Raw genomic sequence first — 932 nt, 5'->3', positions numbered from 1 at the left:
GTGTTGTTACTCCTGTTCTGCAGTCTGGATGTGTGGTATTACTTGCGGGTAGTGGTTGTGCTGGTCAGGGCCTGGTTCCTCTCACCTGTATTTGACATCACAGCAGAGCAGACTGCTAGCGGACGAGTGGTTCTCCATGACGTTGACCTTTGCCACATGAACAATGCACGCTACCTACGCGAGTGTGACTTTGCCCGTTTCTCTTTGTACACTCGCAATGGGGTATTCAAGGCTTTAAGAGCTCTAGGGGCCACCATGGTCGTTGGGGCATCTACCATCCGCTATAGACGGCCGCTGTGTGTCGGTGAGGCGTTTGAGATTCGCAGTCGAATCATTACCTGGGATGAGAAGTCGTTTTACCTGGAGCAGCGGTTTGTGTCTCGTAAAGATGGGATGGTGTCGGCTGTTATGTTCTGCAAACAGAATGTTCTGCGCAGCAGTCCGGACAAGATCCTGCAATACCTGTGCAAGAGAAAGGTGAGCAGCTGTGATAGATTTACTAACACTTTAACTCTCTGGTGGTCTTTTGTTATTGTAGACTGTTTTGAATTTTTACATTTGTGAACTTTATTGGAATGGTACGAAACTGACGTTTGTGGCACTTGATATATAAACACACAACAAATTGTGGACATGATTCGGAAAGACTATGTAAGTCTGTTCATAAACACAGAATTGCGTGATTCACAAATCTGAGAAAAAATTCTGAATTGCAAGATATAATGCTGAGAATTCATAATTTTTTTCTTGCAATTCAGAGTTTAAATCTCACAATTTACTTCCTACTGGAATTAAAAAATAAAAATGGTAATTTCAAATTCTTTTTATCTCACATATCTGATTTTATTTTATAATTTTTTTTTTGCAATTGCAAGTTCTCAGAATTGCGAGTTTATATCTTGCAATTTTTCATTTATACTGTATATATATAT

At 40.2% G+C, this 932-nt stretch overlaps 1 protein-coding gene across 1 annotated transcript; it reads left to right on the top strand.

Moving 5' to 3' along the window:
• Nucleotides 1–6: 6 nt before the first annotated feature.
• On the top strand, nt 7–765 carry LOC107576161 (protein THEM6-like; the record flags this gene model as incomplete). Its single annotated transcript, XM_016262405.1, has 2 exons — nt 7–487; nt 761–765. Coding segments are annotated over 2 exons (486 nt in total), but the record flags the coding sequence as incomplete, so codon positions are not given.
• Nucleotides 766–932: the final 167 nt, after the last annotated feature.

The sequence above is a fragment of the Sinocyclocheilus grahami genome, unplaced genomic scaffold (assembly GCF_001515645.1).
Source record: "Sinocyclocheilus grahami isolate Dianchi unplaced genomic scaffold, SAMN03320097.WGS_v1.1 scaffold3283.1, whole genome shotgun sequence".
In the NCBI taxonomy this organism is placed as follows: domain Eukaryota; kingdom Metazoa; phylum Chordata; class Actinopteri; order Cypriniformes; family Cyprinidae; genus Sinocyclocheilus; species Sinocyclocheilus grahami.
The sequence above is the reverse complement of the archived record's forward strand: the minus strand, read 5'-3'. Positions and strand labels throughout refer to the sequence as shown.